Here is a 1,269-nt window from a genome sequence, read left to right on the forward strand (position 1 = left end):
CATTGCCGATCGCGAGAAGGTGGATCGAGGGGCGCGTATAACCTCCACGGTTGCTCGCAGTTAGGTCGGTTCACGTGCTCGAAATATCGCGGAAAGTCGTAATTAGCATGATTATCCGGCGTTGAACTTGGCTTGGCGAAAAGGCAGATACAATTCGTTGCACGTTGCATCGCGCGCGTATAAATTATATCAGCGCGACGCAAGTCGAATGAGCAAGCAGCGGTGGAATATAACTTGCCACGCCAACTTTTACCCGCGCGATTATTAATTGCTCCTCCTTCCCTCCGTTCCTCCCATCTTTTATATATATATATATATATCCTTTCCACGCGGAAAAGTGTGACGATCTTGGAAATTCAGGAGTCCACTCGGCTCGAAATCGGTGCGAAATCGTGGATCCCCTTCGATCGCAGAGAGATCGATGGTTTTATCGTTTCGAACGAAAATATAGGGTTTTTTCATACGGGCGGCTCGATGAATTCGCGAGTCCTTTTTTTCGTGAACGAAACAAACAAGCGAAAGGGATTGTCGAGGGGGTTTTCCTTTTTTTCCCTTTTTTTTTTTTCTTTTCTTTTTTCCCCTCTCTTTCATTCATTTTTTTAGAGACGCGATATTCGTAACTTTCACGAACTTAGCCACGTCGGTTTTCGCCGGCCTCGTCATCTTCTCGATCATGGGATTCCTCGCCCGTCAAATGGGGGTTTCGGTCGAGGATGTGATACAGAGCGGAGCGGGGCTTGCATTCATCGCGTATCCGGAAGCGGTGGTGCGGATGCCGTTGCCCAACGTGTGGGCCGTCCTGTTCTTCGTCATGCTGTTCATCCTGGGTATCGGGAGCCAAGTAAGTGAAAACGATTGATAAACGATTGGAATAATGGGAAGAATCAAAGGTTTATGAACAGAGATTATAATAATCGAAGCGAGAGTGCTCTTTTCTTCTTCTTTTCTTTCTTTTTTCTTTTTTAAAGAATTTCTTTTAAAAGAATGGAGAAGCGGTTTTTAAAGTTAAAGAGAGCGGGGAGAGAGAGAGAGAGAGAGAGAGAGAGGGAGGGAGAGAAAAGCATGAAAGAGACGAAAAGGAAAAGGGCGCACGGGAGGTAGAGAAGCGTGAAGACTTTTGAAAATGAAGAGCATCGTATTTCCATGTTGTTTAAAGTTTAAAGTATGGCCTTGTTCCTTGGCAAGCGCGCGAGAAGAGGTGGAGGGAAGGAGGGGAGGGGAAAAAAAAATTTTTCGTCTTACCGAGCCGGCTAAGAAGCCGCTATTCAA

At 46.0% G+C, this 1,269-nt stretch overlaps 1 protein-coding gene across 3 annotated transcripts in view; it reads left to right on the forward strand.

Annotated features, from left to right (window-relative positions):
* LOC102679168 (sodium- and chloride-dependent glycine transporter 1-like) overlaps positions 1-1,269 on the forward strand; it is a 20,020-nt gene that overhangs the window by 9,618 nt on the left and 9,133 nt on the right. For all 3 annotated transcript variants that reach the window (XM_006620656.2, XM_031512898.1, XM_006620655.2), the window contains exon 7: positions 604-841. In XM_006620656.2, coding sequence (XP_006620719.1) covers positions 604-841 — 238 coding nt within the window. The remainder of the gene's footprint in view (positions 1-603; positions 842-1,269) is intronic.

This window comes from Apis dorsata, unplaced genomic scaffold (genome assembly GCF_000469605.1).
Source record: "Apis dorsata unplaced genomic scaffold, Apis dorsata 1.3 scaffold_525, whole genome shotgun sequence".
In the NCBI taxonomy this organism is placed as follows: domain Eukaryota; kingdom Metazoa; phylum Arthropoda; class Insecta; order Hymenoptera; family Apidae; genus Apis; species Apis dorsata.